We start from the raw sequence: 15,940 nt of genomic DNA, 5'->3' as shown, positions 1-15,940 counted from the left end.
TAGTTAAGCATCTGCCTTCGGCTCAGGTCATGCTCCCAGGGTCCTGGGATCGAGCCCCGCGTCGGGCTCCCCGTTCCACGGAAAGCCTGCTTCTCCCTCTCCCACTCCCCCTGCTTCTGTTCCCTCTCTCACTGTGTCTCTCTCTGTCAAATAAATAAATAAAATCATAAAAAAAAAAAAAAGAAAAGGAATGCAGGGTTAGGAAATGAGAAACAGGGTTCTTGTCCAAGAGAAATTTTTTTATTATTATTTTCCTCTCTTGACTGGATTCAGTGTTTCTTGCTCCTCACACACATCCTTTCTGGTGGGGAATTTGGGTTTGTGCAAAGCTCAGAGGAGCTTGCACCTGCCGGGCCCTGGCCGGCAGCTTGGCCAACCTTGACTGGAGCCACTGTCCCCTCGCTGGGCTTGACTGTTCCATGCCCTGCACGTCCCCACTCCTGACCCCTGAGTCTGGCCCCCTCCCCCACCTCTGCCCATCCCTGGGCGTCTTCAGAAGGGCCAGGAGGGATGGGGCCTCTGTAATGCAGAAGTGCCTGAGATGGTTCTTGAAATGCCCTCTTTGTTCCCCTTCTGCTAAGGCCACCTGATGCTTTCCCTCCTGCCGCCTACACAGGACCCTTGCTGGGATGGCCATCAAAGAGCCTCAAGGAAAAATTCAGCAGCTGAGCCATGCTGGAGGCCTGGGCTCATGCCCAGAGTCTCCCTGGCCTGTCCAGACCGTCGCTGGCAAAAACGCTAGGCTGATGACACTGCCCAGCCTGTTGGGCTAACACTGTGGATGCTGCCTGCCCGTCGGCAAAAAAGACCCAGAGCCCCTTCCGTCCCCTTCTCCATGAAGCCCGTCCCCAGGGCCTGGCTCCCTGATGTCCAATGAGCTGCTTCTCGCTTCTCGCCCTGACAACACCTAGTACAGTGGGGGTGATGGGGTGCTCTGGGGCGGCAGCCGGACTTGTGTTGCATATAAAAACAAGGTGATGCTCTAAACATCGAAGAAGATTGGTCCCCTGAAGTGATTCTTGCTGCCTCCCCTTCTTCTCCCTGGCCCTTCCCACTGACCGTTTGCCCTAGGCCCTGGCAAGCACAGGTTACAACGGGGACTGTTGTTGCCAGGTTGGGATTCTAGACAAAAACCCTGTAACTCTTTTCTTGCTAGAAATCACCAATACAATCCTTAGTTCAACAGATATAGTTTTCCGTATAGCTTATAAACATGAGAAGACATACAGTTTGGGGGGGGGCCCTGGGCCTTTGTGTGTATATATATGTGGAGAGTGCGTATATATATATAAGTGGACATAGCTATAAAACTGCACCTCCTGTGAGAATCTCCCTGCACTTGATGCAGTTCTGAATTTCAGCCTCTGATGATCTTTCCTTTGGTAATTGGTTCTTGGAGCCCAGCGGCTGGGCCTGGGTCGGCCAGGGCTGCCTGAGACATCAGGAATGAGAGGCATTACCCCCGAGGGAGGGGCTGAGGGTCGGAGTGAGGGCAGGTAGACTCCGTGGTCTCAGGCAAGAGCCAAAATACCAGCTGGTTCTGTGTTCCCAAGCGGCTGGGACACCCAGCCTCTTGGGTGAGCCTCGGCTCTTCTCCTCTGAGTTCTGCTTTGTCCAGGGATGGCGGGGGGCCCTTCAGACCTCTCCAATGACCAGGATTCCACAGAGCCCAGCTCCTGTGGGGCACTGTCCCATTGTTGCTAATGAAGGATTCACTTTGCGGGCTGTAACCACCTTGCTGGATGGATGCTGTCCGTGGGCGCTCGGCAGGGCCTGGCTGGACAGCTGGGTGTGATGTGCTCCCTAATCCCTTTCCACTTTGGGGCTGTACACTTTGGGTTTATAATCCACCGGGCAGGGCCCAGACCACAGCCGAAGACCTTACCAGCCTTTGCCTGAAACCCAGCAGATCCTCCACTTGTTAAAAAAAAGAAAAGAGATTCTGTTCCTTGGTGGACACGTGGCAGTGCTGGGTGCCGGTGCCCCAGGTCCTCAGCGGAGAGTGACCACCAGCCCCAGTATCCAGGCCAGGAGGGAGGCTCCCAGGGAACTGCCCGAGGAGGCCTGCTGCACCCCGCTGGGGGCACGGATGGGGGTCCTGCGGGCACACTTGCCCTTCCTCTTGGGCCGCCCAGTGGGCATGATGTCAAAGTTGAACTTGTGCTGGTAGTCAGGGGCGTAGTCCTGCAGCTCGTGGGCCTGCTTTCCAGTGCCTGCCTTGGACACCTGGTTGCGATTCCTGTGGCTGGTGCAGTTCTTGCCCGGCTTCCGGTGGCCTGGGCGGGAGCCGGGCAGGTGGCCATGCGGGTGGCCCCTGTCCCTGGCAGAGCCGCGGGGCGGGTAGTGCTCCTTGCGGGCAGCCCTGTCGGTGGTGGTGAGCGTGTGCGACTTGATCTGGTGCGGGGAGGCTGGCCCCGTGCAGTTCCGGAAGTCCTCGGCTCTCAGCAGCTTCAGGTCCTGGCCTTGCCGCGCCTCGGGGGACGCGCAGGGGACGGCAGAGCTGGAGCCCCGGAATCTCCGCAGCCATTCCCACAGGGAGTGCGCCCGGCAGCCGCAGTCCCAAGCATTCCCGTTGAGGCGGAGGAACTCCAGGGCTCCCAGGGGTGCCAGGCAGTCGCCCTGCAGCTCGGAGAGACTGTTGTTGAAGAGAAAGAGGGTGGTCAGCCTGCGGAGGTCGTGGAAAGCCTTGTGGTGGACCCACTGCAGCTGGTTCTCGTGCAGCAGTAGCCGGTCCAAGTTCACCAGCCCCCGGAACGTGTCCTGGCCCAGGCTCCACAGCTTGTTGCCATGGAGGAACAGGTGGCTGAGGTTGACCAGGTCCACGAAGATGTCGTCCTGCAGGTACTCGATGTGATTGTCCTGCAGGTAGAGGTACTGCAGGCTGTGCAGTCCACCGAAGATACCTGCTGGAAGGGCGCTGAGCCCGCACTTATAGAGGTAGAGGGCGTGGAGCTTCACGAGGCCCTGGAAGGTCTCCGGCGCCAGCGTCCGCAGCTGCCGGTTGTCGCCAAGGTCCAGCTCCTCCAGGTGCACGAAGCCCTCGAAGGTGCTGGGGTCGATGAAGGTGATGTTGTTGGAGTAGATCCACAGGGTGACCATAGCGGGGCTGAAGTGGCCCTGCTGGAGGAGGGTGATGCGGTTGTTCTGCAGGAAGATGCGCTCGCTGTCCTCCGGGATGCCCTCGGGGATGGCGGCGAAGTTGTGCGCCTGGCAGCTGACCGTCATGGGTGCTGGGTAGCAGACGCAGTCCCGCGGGCAGCCGCCGCCCAGGGGCAGCTCCCCGGCCAGCAGCAGCAGCAACAGTTCCACACAGCACCCTGGCGGGGGGGCGGGGGGGAGAGAGAGCACAGCCAGGTCAGGGTCGGCCAGGGGAGGCGGGGACGGCGGGGCTGCGGGGCTGGGGGACGCGCCGCCCCCCTCGGCCGGGCTCTGTCCTGGGCCGTGCCCAACTCGGCGGTCTGGGATGGCAGCCCCCTGGGGGAGGCTCTTGCAGGGAGGAAGGCGGGGGTCGGGCCCAAGCGGGGCCCTCACCAGGCCTGAGACAAACGCTCTGGCGCTCCGCCCCTGCGGAGGCGTCTCTCCCCTGTCCCGGCGGCGAGGAGAGCTCGGGGACGCGCGCCGTACCCTCAGTCCCGCCCCTAAGCCCTAGCCCCGCCCCCAGGCTCTGCGCGCCCTGCTGGGGTGGGCGTCACAACCCATGGACGCGGCGCCCAGCCTCTCGTTCCCGTCCCAGCTCTGTCACTTACTCCCTTAACAGCGCATGAGCAGGTAGTGCTTCAGACTCCTGGTGTAACAAAGTAAATATATGGACGCCTGAGGAGTCTTTTTATGTATTCTTAATAACAAAGTATGCATGCAAGACACCAAAGTTCAGCTCAAAAGATGTCTCATTTATGGTGCCTTCTGTGTCCTCAAATAATGTGACAGCTCTGTGCCTCAGTTTCTTCCTTTCTAAATAGTAGTAGTTGTTCCTTGCGGAGCCGCGAGGATGTGCTAAGGGGACATGTGTGTGAAGGACTGGGGGAGACACCAGGGCTGCCTGGCTTTGCCCCCCACGCCCCATCGGGTCCATCTTCTGGCCCCTCCCCTCTCCGCACCTCACTCCCAGGCTGTGTGCTCCCAGGCTGTGGTTGCAAACCAGGCCTTTTGCCTCTCGACTGTCCGGAGCATTTCCTCTGTAGCTTTCCTCTAATTGGGCATTAATTAGGCATTCGTTAATGGATCCTTAAAATAATTTATTTTCGGATGTGTCCAGCCTGTGGTCGGATAATAGCCCCGTGCTCATTATCGGAGCGGCCTCATTATAGACGATCATCATTACCTGCCTTTTTCCAGGGTCGCAGCTGCCCCAGGCTGCCCGGCAGGCGCGCCGGCTAGCGAGGACAGGCTCCAGGCCGGTAGACCCCCACCCTGCAGGGCCAGGCAGCCATCTCGTCCCTGCCCGGGCTTGGCCTCTTGCCCGTCCCTTCCAGCTTGGCCAGCTGGGCCTCTCGGGGGAGGCTGGGGCCTGGGGCAGCTCAGCTGATTCCTGCTGTGGGCTCTGCCCAAAGCAGGTGGAGAGAACCAACACTCCCCGCCACTCTCAGACTGGCCCGCTCCCGGCCTCACCAGGGCCACTAGGCCAGGCTCCCAGGCCAGCATCCTGGCCAGTCTCGGGCAGGCCTAGCCACCACTGCCACCCCCTCATTCCTGGCAGAAATGGCATGGTAAATAAGTGACAGCTCCCAGCTGTTGGGAGTTACGGGCTCGCAGAGAGCAGCAGCTGCTTCCCATCCCCCTGTAATCACCCGGCTTCCACTGAACGTTTCCAACATAAAAATCATCACATATAACTTCGTTTTTGCATAATTGGGTTCGGTTGCGATTTCAGAGCAATTATGACCTCGGTGGCGGCGGCGGCCGTGCAGCTGTGAGGACCCTTTCCGGGCCGGGCCACGCTCTAGGTGGTTCCTGCAGTGTCTTCAGTCATTGCGACCACTGGACAGCCTGCAGGCTAAGCCTCAGTTTCCCTCTCTGTAACACAGGTAGGACACGATCGCTTTGCCAGCATGCCCCACGTGGAGGCTCGGGTCTGACCTCCAGGCCCCCATTGCCCACCTCAGTCTGGCAGGGGGCCCCAGCTGTGCAGGGGGAAGCAAGAGTGTGAGGGGCTGGGAGCCTGGACCCCAAGCCCCAGCTGACTCTCCTGGATCCTGCCTGGTGCCTTGAGCCACCGAAAGCCAGGGGTGGGAGGAGGGCCCAACACACACTGGCTGCAGCTTCCACAGAGACTGACACCCCTCTCCCCTCTCTTGCTGGCACTCCTCACCCCTGCCTAGGCTGCTGTCTCCCAGGAACCTTGCCCCAGGGAAGCGCCCCCCTCCTTGCCGTTTGGGGGGGGCACCCAGGGGACCTCTCCCACCTCAAGGGCGTTCACAGTACTCACTGTGCTGCAGGGGACCAAGCCACGGTCACAAACCGGTGCTTGTGGGACACACAGTGCCACACCAGACCCGGGGGGTGGGGGCGATGCTGCAAAGAAAAAGGCTTTTCCTGCCCTTATTTCTGGCAGCAGAGAGACACCGACCATGGGGGCAGGGGTAAGCTGTGGCAGGCTCAGCACTAACACCACTCAACATTTGTGCAGCTTATGAAGTTTACAAAGTGCTTCTGCTTGCTCTCCTCTGATCCTCAGCATTACTGTGTGGTGGGGGGTGTTCTCCTGCCCCCCTGACCTGGATGGGGGCAGACAACCCTTCCGCCTGCTGTTGTGGCTATGTATCCATAAGGCCCTGGGGCTGGGCTTCTCTGAAGTGTTCCCAGAGAAGCTGGGGGCCCCAAGGAGAGCCATAACCTTCCTTAGACAGGTGCCCCAGGGAATGTCGGAGTACAGGGAAACGAGGCAGAGACCCCAGCTTGGATGAAAAAAACAAATGCCCAAAAATCTAAGCATGGGCTGAGCAGCCAGCTTGTGAACACGATTTGGCAGATGTGTGGGGTAAACGCAGGACCCAGGGCAGGAACCCCCCATGTCCTTCCTACGAGAGGGGCCCCGAAGGAGGCAGGGACCCCAGCCAACCGCTAGGAGCTGCTCTCCATCCTTCAGTGCTGCCCAGATGCCAGGGATCCAGGCCAGGGAAGCTGCCCTTGCACTACCTCTGCCTCCTTCCACTGGGCACTGGAGTGGGTCTCCACTGAATCTGCTTCTCCACCCTAGAAGCTGGTCCCATCTCCAAGGCCCTGGACCAGCCCTCCCAGCCAAACTCCCCCACCCTTGGCACCTATGCTCAAGCCAATGGGTGCACTGGTCCTGGATCGTCACCCTGCCAGGTTTCTTCCCAGGGAGGCTGGCACTTGGTCACTACAGCTCTTCCTCCGGCCCCGCCGTGTGCCAGTGGGGGCCCCAACCCCACTGATGGTCTGATTAATGTACCAACAATGAGGCGGGTACCTTTGCCGTGCACTTTAAGATCGCAAATTAGCAGCCGGGCTCAGTGGAGGAGCCTTGCACCCCTTCCCATCTGCCTCCTCAGCCCTCTCCTGGGTGGGGCAGGGGTTGCTCTGCCTGAGGGGGCTGAAGAAAGCAAGGCTGGGCCTCATTCCCCTTTCCTCAGGCTCTCCTCCTCTCCTCCAGGGGCATGCACGTGACTGACCGCTCGGCTACTCCCAGGCCTCCTGGCCTCCCACACATCTAAGCTCACCTGAGGCTCCACAGCCTCATTCCTTCCTTCCTCCATTCAATACTTGCCCTGAGTCTCCGAGTGTCCAATGCGCTAGGGCAGAGAGGAGCCCGGGGAAGAACTGCGCAAGCCCTCATGGTTCAATAGCAGATAGGGGGCCCCCAATCCCAGGCAGTCTGGCCAGGTGCCGGGGCCCAGAGTAGGCACCTAAGGGTGTGTGTGTAAGGGGAAGCTCAGGGAAGGTCCCTGCCGCCCCATGCCACCTCCTCCAGGAAGCCTTCTGCTCCCCTGCTAGCATAGAGAATACACAGTAGAGACTGTATTGTTTCCATGTCCTCCTTCCCGCAAATCCCAAAACCCTTCACCTGCTGGGCAGGAACCTGTAGGGGAGGGGGCGAGTAGACCTCACCCAGTCTACTGAGCAACCCCAGATGTGCTTATGAATGGCCCTGTGGGGCTGGACCTGGCGGGATGGGTGGGAAGGGCATAACAGGCAGAAGGCACAGGATATGCAAAGGCATTGAGGTGGGGAAACAGGCCGTGTGCCCCCATCTTACCCCAGACCTCCTCTTCTCTCAGCCTCTAAGTAGTCAGAGCTCCCAAAGAAGCTGTAACACCAGCTCTGCGAGGCTGGGGACACCCAGGCCTGGGGAGGCCAGAGAGGTCCCCAGGGGAACCAGCACTGACAGGACCTCTGCTCCAGTCCCAGGCCAAGATGGCCAGAGTGGCAGGGGTCCTGCAGCTTGCCCACCCTGGGAGCAGGACGGAGCTAACCAAGGAGGAGAACCCAGTTCTCATCACGGACAAGGTTCTTTAATGGAACCCTCGCACCACCACACCATCCAAGAGGAAATGAGGCAGAGTGGCGGGGGGGGGGGGGGGGGGGGGCGGGGAGAGAGGCTAGCTGAGGCCACACAGCTGGTGAAGAGGGTGGTGGAACAGGCCTCACCCCTGACTTCAAATCCAGAAGCTCCAAGTTGCCAAGGGCAGGCAGGGCAGCCTCATCGGCTCATCATCGGATGGACGGCTGCTCAGCCCTCCCCAGCCCCGCGGTCTCAGCCATCCCCAGCCCCGCGGTCTCAGCCTTCCCCCTGACTACCTCTCCCTACACCTGTACAGGGACAGCCCCATGGCCTGGAATCCCCTGAAGGCCCCCAGGCAGGTCTGTGGGGCTCTCTGAGCCTCAGAGACTTGTCAGCCATGTGGCCAATCCTTGTGGCTCTGCAGCCCACCCTCCCTCCGCACAGGCCCGGGCCCCCCCTCCACCCGCCCCAGCCTTGCCAGATGCTCTTCTCTGAGCCAATCGATGCTAACCAAATGGCTCGGCGGTCAGAGAACAGCCTCGGGCCAGGCTGGCTGAGCTCACGGAGCTACTGGCGCCCCAGGCCACTTGGCACGGTCCCTCCAGGTCACACCCAAGCACACGCCACTTTCTGAAGCGTCCCCCCACCCCAGCCTGGCCCAGCCCTGGAGACAAGGAAGCCAGCCCAGGGAGGCTGGGCTTCCCTCCTCGGCACCCCCCCCCGCCCCCCGCTGCAGATGCCTGTGACCCACTTACCCTCTAGATCTCCATCCCTCAAATGCAGTCTGTCCAAAGGTGAGCTGCAGCTCCCTCACCCCCCAGCCTCCTCCACAAGCATCTTCGCATCTTCTCTGCTTCAGGTGAAGGCAGCACCTTCATTCTGGCAGCTCAGGCAAGAACCTCAGAGTCATGCCAACTCCTCTCTCTCTCACCTCATACCCAGTCTGCCGGGAGTCCTGTGCGCTCACCTTCACAATGTACCCGGAATCCACCCATGTCTCCCGGCCACCAGCCCAGCCTGGGCCCCCATCATCTCTCACCTGGCCTATTGCCACAGTCTCCCGAGGGGTCCCCGGGCTCCTGCCCTTGCCCCTACGTGTCGGCTAACACAGCAGCACAAGTCTGAGTCAGAGCACGTGACCCCTCTGCTCAAACCCTCCTTGGCCCCATCATGCTCAGTAAGACCCTCCAGTCTTTACTGGGGCCCTGGCCACAGCCTCTCCTCCCTCGCCCAGCCTCCTTTTGCTGTTTTTCACATGCTGGGTGTGTCCTGCCTCCAGCCTTTGGCTGCTCCCTCCTCCTGGAGCACTGCCCAGGATACCTGCAGGGCCCAGCGTTCAGGTCTCTCCCAGGATCACCTTCTCAGCCAGGCCTTCCCGAGCAGCCTATTTTAAAATAGGGAAGGAGCCCATCCCTGTTTTCCTTTTCCCCTTAATAGTCATCCTCGTCTAATTATTTCATTTATTTATTTATCTTGTTCCTTTTCTGTCCCCTCCCACTGAGTGTCAACTCCATGAGGACAGTGCTTTTGTCTGGTGCATTCCCCGCTGAGCCGCTGGAGCCTAGAGCAGTGCCTGGAACATAGCAGGTGCTCAATAAACATAGCAGTTCTTGTTAGTACCAAGGCCTCTGGTAAGAGCATCCTCGGCCATGGCTCTTTCTCGAGGGCCCCTGGGCCATCATAGGGGGACAGATGGTGGGGACAGCTCTGCAAGGGAAGTTACACACCAGGCCTGTCCAAAGGGCAGGCGACCAACACAGCTTTGCCTGGGACTCGGGGCTTTCCCAGGACTTGGGACTTTCGGGGCTAAAACCAGTAAGTCCCAAACAAACCAGGACAAGTCAGTCACCCTATCTGAGGCCAACACTGTGCCATCCTTCCAAAAACCAAACTCTCTGGGCCCAGAAAGGGGATGGGACACACAGGCAGGCACGAAGCATGAGTGTTCTCTAGACACCCACACCTTAGGTCTACTGTCTGCAGCCCAGGAGGCAGGCCCAGCCTACGCGGAGCCTGTGTGTGCGCATGTGTACGTGTGTGCGCACGGATCTGAGTACATCTCTGCGCATGCGTGTGCTACTGTGTGTTTAGCCATGTATGTATACACGGCCACGTATGCATGTGTTTGCAGTATCTGAGTACGGGCACATGTGTGTGCAAGCTCATGTTTGTCTCTGGAGGCCACCAAGGGGGCTGGCAGCCTGGGCCTTTTTCTCCTGCAGCATCCCCGAACTCCAGCCCAGAGAGGGGGCCCCTGGGTCTGTGATATCCCTGTCTTATCTCGGCACTCACTCTGGCTTTGCCTTTAGCTCCTGCTCTCCTCCCAACATGCTCAATTCCGTACCTTCTCCAGGGTCACTCTCAGCTGGGAAACAGGTGGCCCCTTACTGGAACAGTCCTTGGCTTTTACCTGCCGTGGCGAAGCCCCTGCACAGGTCTGGCCGGGATGCTGTGCTAACTGGGCTGCCGAGCTCTCAGGGGGCCTCATTGGAGCAACCTCAGGCTCCCTGGCTTTGCCTAGCCGTGTCTGCCACCTCCTCGCTGCGGGGTGCCCTCTGGGGGGTGGGATGCGGGAGGCTGGCGCGAGCAGCTCTATAGCCTGGTACTGCCTGGCTTCGGGACCAGCCCCACTGGGAGCACATTTCAGCTAGGCAACCTGGGCAGGTCACTAAACCTCCAAGGCCTCAGTTTTTTAGTCCAGGAACTGGGAGGCCGAGCAGCTGCCTTAGGCATTGCCAAGGGTGATGACTGTGTTACCGGTACTGTTATCAAAGGAGCTGCTGCTCACCCCCTCAGTGCTCTCCCCAACCCCAGTGTACCCTGGCTTTCACCCCACCCTACTCTGGTGCTCCCAGACCCCAGAGGCCTGGCAGAGGGACCTGACAGATCAGACACTGAGTCAGGGCTCAGACCCAGGTTCAAGTTACTTCCCTGCCAGGCCTTGGCTGCCCCCAGGACACCGCAGGTGGGGATGGGGTCTTGACCTCTCTGCTTTGCCCTTCCTCCCAGTCCATCCATCTCCATCTGGAGTTGCCAGCTCTCTGCAGAATGCCCCTTCCTTCACCTCGGGAAGCCCCTCTGGGGCTCATAAAATGTGTTCCATGTTACTCAAATTTGTTCCTCGGTTTGGGGGCCCCAGAATCTGGGCTGTGGCAGCCCAAGGCTGACGGCTGTGGGCTTCTGAGATCCAGTCCTTCCCAGGAGGTTTTGAGAAGGCTCTGCATCCTTCCTCCTCCCTCCAAACCCTGGAGCCTACTGTCCCTTCCCCAGAACCACAGTAAACTGTGGACCCACCTGTACCCAGACAGGCTCACTGAAACTGGAATGGTATCTTAGTTGTGTTTGATGGGGCAGGTGAACCCCTGTGGGCACGGGACAGTCCCCAGGGGCAAGCATCTACTGCCTGCCTGGGGGTTGCTGAGGGGTTGTGAGGGAGAGAGAGTAGGGGTGGGGATCTACCAAATCCCGACGGCCCTGACATTGGCTGACAGAAAACAGGAGATAGGACGCAGCCTGTGAGAAGCAGGTGCAGAACTCTCTTCCAGGACCCCTTGTTCCTAGTTCCTGGAACAGCACCCTTTCCTTGTCCGCAAAAGGCATTCAGAACTCACACCTGGGGTATCGGTCACCTGGTCACCCCATTCTGAACCTGTCCCCTGACTCCTTCATTCATACCCAAGTTCACTCTGTGCTTGGTGCTGCAACAGCAAGATCCAGCTCCTTCGCTCACGGGGCCTACACGTTCCAGCAGGGAGATGATTAAGCCAAAGGACCAGACAAGACCAAACTGACAAACGGCGGTAGACACTGGGGACACAACAAGGGGGTTAAGACTGAGACAAACGGGGGCACCTGGGTTGTTTAGTCCGTTGAGCGTCTGCCTTCGGCTCAGGTTATGATCCCAGGGTCCTGGGATCAGGCCCCACATCGGGCGCCCCGCTCACGGGAAGCCTGCTTCCTCTCCTCCCCACTCGTGCTCTCTTTCTCTCTCTCTCTCTCTGTCTCTCAAATAAATAAATAAAACCTTTAAAAGAAAAAAAAAAAAAAACTGAGAGGGCACCTGGGTGGCTCAGTGGGTTAAGCGACTGCCTTTGGCTCAGGTCATGATCCTGGGGTCCTGGGATCGAGCCCCACATCGGGCTCCTTGCTCAGTGGGGAGGCTGTTTCTCCCTCTCCCTCTGCCTGCCACTCCCCCTGCTTGTGCTCTCTCTCTCTGTGTGTCAAATAAATAAATAAAATCTTAAAAAAAAAAAGACAGACAAATGGGGGGGCTGACATTAGTTTGTGTGCTCATGAAGGGCCTCCCTGAGCAGCGACACCTGAGTTGAAACCCAAAGGAAAAGAAGGAGCCAAAGAACAGAGGGAATAGCAGGTGCAAAGGCCCTGGGACAGGACCAAACTTAGTATAGATGAGGGAAGAAGGGCAGGGCAGGGCGGGAGATGCAGTCAGAAAGGCAGGAGGCGGGCTTTGTAGGGACTTGAAAGCCTCAGTGGAAGAGTTTGGATCTAATTCTGGGTATGGTGAGCAGCCATGGAAGAGCCTGAAGTGGGAGCAATATGATGGGATTTGAGAGACTGCTACTGGAGCATAGATGGGGGGTGGGGGCAAAAGGAGGCACAGGGCCATGGAGTCAGAGAGCAGTGGACAGAATGAGAAATGTTTAGGATGTAGACTTGGCAGGACATAGAAGTGGACCAGTGTGAGGGATAGAGGTTGGGAGGGACCTGGGGTGGCTCCGGAGGATGAGGGTACAGTGAGACTGGAGGAGCCTGGGAAAGCAGGCTCGGGGGCCAACAAGAGCTCCGTTTAGGACACACGAAGTCTGTGGAGCCTTACAGGGCTGTTTAACTGGTGGCAGGTGGATACACCAAACTGGAGGTGAGAGGCACACTTGGGAGTCACGGGCGTAGAGATGGTATTTAAATCTGTGGGAAAGGACGAGTTCACCTGTCAAGAGAGGGGAACCAGGATCAAGGCCTCCCGCAACACAATTCTGGAATGTAAAGGAGAAGGAACAGCCAGCGGTGTCAAAGGAAAGCCATGGTGCCTGGTGTGACGGAAGCCAAGAGTGTTTCAAGAAGAAAGGTGGACTCCGCCATGATGAGGGCTGGGAGAGTTCCGTGAGGATGAAGTGCAGTTGTTTTGGCAACATGGAGGTAACTGGTGATGCCAGAAAGTTCATTTCCGGGAGAAAGAGGCGGGCAGAATGCATTCTAGAGGGCGAGGAAGAGCGAATGGGGAGACAGCACTGGGTCAGCCAGGACACGTCAGGGCATGCGAATGTAACCAGCGGCCCCAGGGTCTCGGTGGCTCACGACGGAGCCTTGTTTCTCGCTCAGGGATCTGGGTGGAGAACACATCCTCCACCCAGAACCCTGGCTGTCTCACAACAGAGAGCACAGAGGCCATGGTCACCATGGGATTTTGTTTCAAGCAGCACTCCTGCTCGTGTGTCATGGGTCAGAGTCAGTCACGGGGCCCAGCCCAGCCCCACCCGGCCAGGGAAGAATCCTGGGGTGCTGGTGTCCGGGAGCAGTGTCTGTGAGCACCCAGAGGCCATTCATTCAGAAACTTGGCTGTGAAGGGGGCAGAGACACAGGGCAGCGCCTGGAGAGGCGTGGAGTCCTGGGAGGTCGTCTGCTTTTTAAAGCTGGAAGAAACTAGAGCTTGTTTGCACGCTTGTGGGTGTGATTTGGGAGGAGGGAGAGAAAGAAGCCGAAGCAGCAGGAGTGGGAGGGCCAAAGGACCAGAGGCCCAGAGCGCTGAAAGAACCCCCTCCCGCAGCCAGCGGAGGGACGCAGGTCTGTGCGAATGACAAGATGACAGAGTTGCCCCCCCCCAGCCTTCTTGTCTCCCTGAAGTAAAAGGGGGTCATTAGCTGGGAGCAAAGGTAGGGAGGAGGGCAGGAGTTTGAAGAGAAAGAAGACAGAATGAAGCAGGCCTTCCATTTGGTGGGAAATCAAACTACCCTAGTCACATGAGACGTTTGCACGTTCGCAAACCCAGGTTTCCAGCGCCCACTGCCCGCCAGGCCCCTGCCCAAGTCCTCCTCACCGCCGCTGGACTGCTGGGGCTCTCCGGCCCCTCTGATGACGTCTGCTGCGTCACTCCCCCGCTCACGGAGCTGCATTCGCTCAGCAGACATTCGCCCCTCCCCTTCCTCTGGGCCGGACACTGTGCCAGGAGGGCTCTGGGGACAAAAGACCCAGTTCCTGGCTTCCACGAGCTCACAGTCTTCCCCAGATGCCTCCAGGAGAGTGTGTTGTGGACACGTGTCACTCCTCTTGGCCACCCAGCTGCTAAACCCTCTTCCTGTATTTGGGAGATCTCCCAGTTTAGGTACATGAGTCCTTCCCTCCCTGGGGAAGCTGAAAAGGTCAAGCCCTCACTTTCTCATCCTTCCTGGAAGACTGGGCAAGGCCCGTAACCCAGACTTTGAACTAGGACTTAATGGTGCAATTAAGCTGGGAGCAATGCTTACAAGGATGGTGGCAGAGCCAGTGTGGGCGGTGACTGTGACAGGAACATTGGAGGTACGAACTGGAAGTCCCTTTGTCTTTGTTTGGGGCATCGCTCCTGTCTGTGGAGCCCCCGACCCTTTGGGAGATTCTGTGGGTTACCTGTAAATAGATCTGCTTTTTATTTAAATTAGTCAAGGCTGGTGTGTCTGTTGCTTGCAAGTAAGAATCCTCACTGATGTGAGGTCCCTCCAGCTGAGCACGGCTTGAGCTGCATCACCCTGGTGGGGCCATCCTGAGGACACCGCCTAATGGTTCTTTCCACCAAGACCCCCAGAGCCACCCTGGTTCTTGCCCTACCCAAACCTGGGGTTGTTCAGCTTCTTCTTTGGGTCCCATTTGCTTTCTGCAGCGGCCCACCTAACACCCCCCCCTTCTTGGCTATCAAGATCCAGATTTCATTCAGCTACCGGGTAGCCGGACGCCCTAGAGGAGCTAAACTCCTTCCCCAGGAGCCGGCGGGAGCCAGTCTCTATTAATCTACTCCATTGTCAGTGATTGGTTTAGATAGGAGCATGTGACTCCATTCTGACCAATGAGACACAAAGAAAGTCAACTGAAGGACTTGGGGGCGGGGCAATGCTCCTCCTTCTTTTGGAAAAGGGGCACAAGGAAGGGATGTTCTCTCTTCCTGCCTCTGAGGGTGGTTGGATGAGAATCAAATGCCTGGTGCCCACGCACCATCTTTCGGCCATGAGGAGACCTAAAGGCCTAAAGGCCAAAGCCAGTTTACCAAAGACTGCAGAGTGAAAAGATGGCGAGGACCTGGATCATAATGACCTTATTAAGCCAAGGAGTCAACCAGTCCTGGGATCTCCAAACTTCTTATAGGACATAATAATTCTCGTTATAGCCATTGTGATTTGGGTGTTGTTTTTTTTTTTCTAAGTTTCGTTTTTTAAAAAAGATTTTACTTATTTATGAGAGTGAGCACAAGCGGGGGAGCAGCAGGCAGAGGGAGAAGCAGACTTCCTGCTGAGCAAGGAGCCCCCTATGAGACTTGATCCCAGGACGCTGGGATCATGACCTGAGCTGAAGGCGGACACTTAACCAACTGAACCACCCAGGCATTCCTGATTTGGGTTTTTAATTACAGCCCCAAACACACCTTCCAGTGAGTTCCTCTTTTGCTTAGTCAGTCAGACTAGATTTCTCTTGCTTACAACCAAAGAAGCCTAACTTACTACTCGCATGATTTGGCTCAGACGGGACCTGTCCCAGGAAGCCTCCCCAGACCCTTCCCTCTGGGTTAGACCCCCCACCCTCCTCCGTGCTGCCTCCTCTCCAAGCACTCATGACTCTCTTAAAGTCACCTGCCTCCAACACCAGGGGTGCGGAACTGCTGGGGTGCCCAGTTGGTGCACAAAGCTCATCCATACATGTCTGGAAAGTGAAGGAATGAACGGATGATTTAGCTGATGTAATTCGAGCCCAAAGCGAAGAAACCAGGTGCTTTCCTTAGCTGAGGCAGGCTTATTGTGGGTAGGTGTAGATATACAATAAGTTTTAGCAGCCAGAGGCCACCAGGTATCTCATGCCTAAGAGGATAAATGAGTTTACAAGGCATTTTGGGCCTTGCCTCAAAGGACTTTTTCTTCTGACCCATCATCAGCAGAGTCCTGACTGGCCACTTAAGAGCCCTGCAGGGAATGCTTCAAATGTATTTGTGGTGTTCAGTGTCTTAATCTGAGCAATGGACTCGGGGAATGTTAGTTTTATTATTCTCTATACCTTAAACATACTATATTTTGATGCATGCATTTAATATTTAACAAAGGAAATAAATCAGGGAGGAAAAAAAAGACATCTTGCAGAGTCTAGGAATCTCAGGCCCCAGGCCTTTACTGGCCTCCTCCTCCCTGCTGTCTCGAGCCCTGTGCTTTCTCCAGGGCCCGACCTCCAGCCAGCCAGCCAGCCAGCCAGTCAGCAACACATTCCAGCCTCTGACCACAGGCCTGG

General features: G+C 57.7%; 1 protein-coding gene across 1 annotated transcript in view; it reads right to left on the bottom strand.

The window, feature by feature from the left end:
• Nucleotides 1-246: 246 nt before the first annotated feature.
• The window catches only part of RTN4RL1 (reticulon 4 receptor like 1), a 67,812-nt gene continuing 52,118 nt past the window's right edge, over nucleotides 247-15,940 (bottom strand). Inside the window, exon 2 of the mRNA XM_027625673.1 lies at nucleotides 247-3,317. Coding sequence (XP_027481474.1) covers nucleotides 1,993-3,317 — 1,325 coding nt within the window. The 3' untranslated portion in view covers nucleotides 247-1,992. The remainder of the gene's footprint in view (nucleotides 3,318-15,940) is intronic.

This window comes from Zalophus californianus, chromosome 16, assembly GCF_009762305.2.
Source record: "Zalophus californianus isolate mZalCal1 chromosome 16, mZalCal1.pri.v2, whole genome shotgun sequence".
NCBI lineage: Eukaryota > Metazoa > Chordata > Mammalia > Carnivora > Otariidae > Zalophus > Zalophus californianus.
This window is presented reverse-complemented; position numbering and strand designations above follow the sequence as displayed.